The following is a 1,031-nucleotide window of genomic DNA, read 5'->3' on the forward strand; positions in this document are numbered from 1 at the left end:
AGACACACTGCTGGGTGCCTGCTTGCTTGTTTCATCTTAACCACAACTTTTCTTTTTCCAAATTCTCTCTCAGGTACATGGAGTCACAGAATCTAACAGATATCTCCGATTTCCTCCTCTTGGGCCTTTCTGACGATCCAGAACTGAAACCTCTCCTTTTTGGGATGTTCCTTTCCATGTACCTGATCACTGTGATTGGGAACTTGCTCATCATTTTGACTGTCGTCTCTGATGCTCAACTCCACACACCCATGTACTTCTTCCTCTCCAACCTCTCCTTGGCTGACATTGGTTTTATCTCCACCACGGTCCCGAAGATGCTGGTGAACATCCAGACACACAGCCAATCCATCACCTATGCTGGCTGCCTGACACAGATTTCCTTTTATGCCCTTTTTGGATGTCTAGATAGTCTTCTCCTAACTGCAATGGCTTATGATAGGTTTGTGGCCATCTGTTACCCTCTGCACTACACAGCCATCATGAAGCCCCGCCTCTGTGGCCTCCTGCTTTTGCTGTCTTTATTCATCAGCCTTTTGGACTCCCAGATGCACATTTTAATGGTGTCACTCCTTACCTTCTGCCTAAATATGGAAATCCCTCATTTCTTCTGCCACCCTACTCAACTCCTCCACATTGCCTGTTCTGACACCTCCGCCAGCACCACAGTGCTGTATTGCATTAGTGCCATCTTTGGTGGTGTTCCAATCTCCGGGATCCTTTTCTCCTATATTCGAATTGTTTCCTCCATCCTGAGCGTTCCGTCATCAGGTGGAAAATATAAAGCCTTTTCCACCTGTGCTTCTCACCTGTCAGTTGTTTGCCTGTTTTATGGAACAGGTGTTGGAGTGTATCTCAGTTCCATTGTCTTCTCTATATCCAGGAAAGATGCAGTGGCCACGGTGATGTACACAGTGGTCACCCCCATGCTGAATCCCTTCATCTACAGCCTGAGGAACCGGGACATTAAGAGGGCCCTCCGGAGGCTGGTCATCAGAACAAACTAATGTCAACACGTGTGCCTTCCATGC

The 1,031-nt window shown here is 47.5% G+C and overlaps 1 protein-coding gene across 1 annotated transcript; it reads left to right on the forward strand.

Moving 5' to 3' along the window:
* Positions 1-77: 77 nt before the first annotated feature.
* On the forward strand, positions 78-1,007 carry LOC102849844 (olfactory receptor 18-like). The gene has a single exon (XM_006898827.1). It carries the CDS (start codon positions 78-80, stop codon positions 1,005-1,007), a length of 930 nt encoding a protein of 309 aa, XP_006898889.1.
* Positions 1,008-1,031: the final 24 nt, after the last annotated feature.

Source organism: Elephantulus edwardii, unplaced genomic scaffold (genome assembly GCF_000299155.1).
Source record: "Elephantulus edwardii isolate Elephantulus edwardi_28Jun2011 unplaced genomic scaffold, EleEdw1.0 scaffold00237, whole genome shotgun sequence".
NCBI classification, from domain to species: domain Eukaryota; kingdom Metazoa; phylum Chordata; class Mammalia; order Macroscelidea; family Macroscelididae; genus Elephantulus; species Elephantulus edwardii.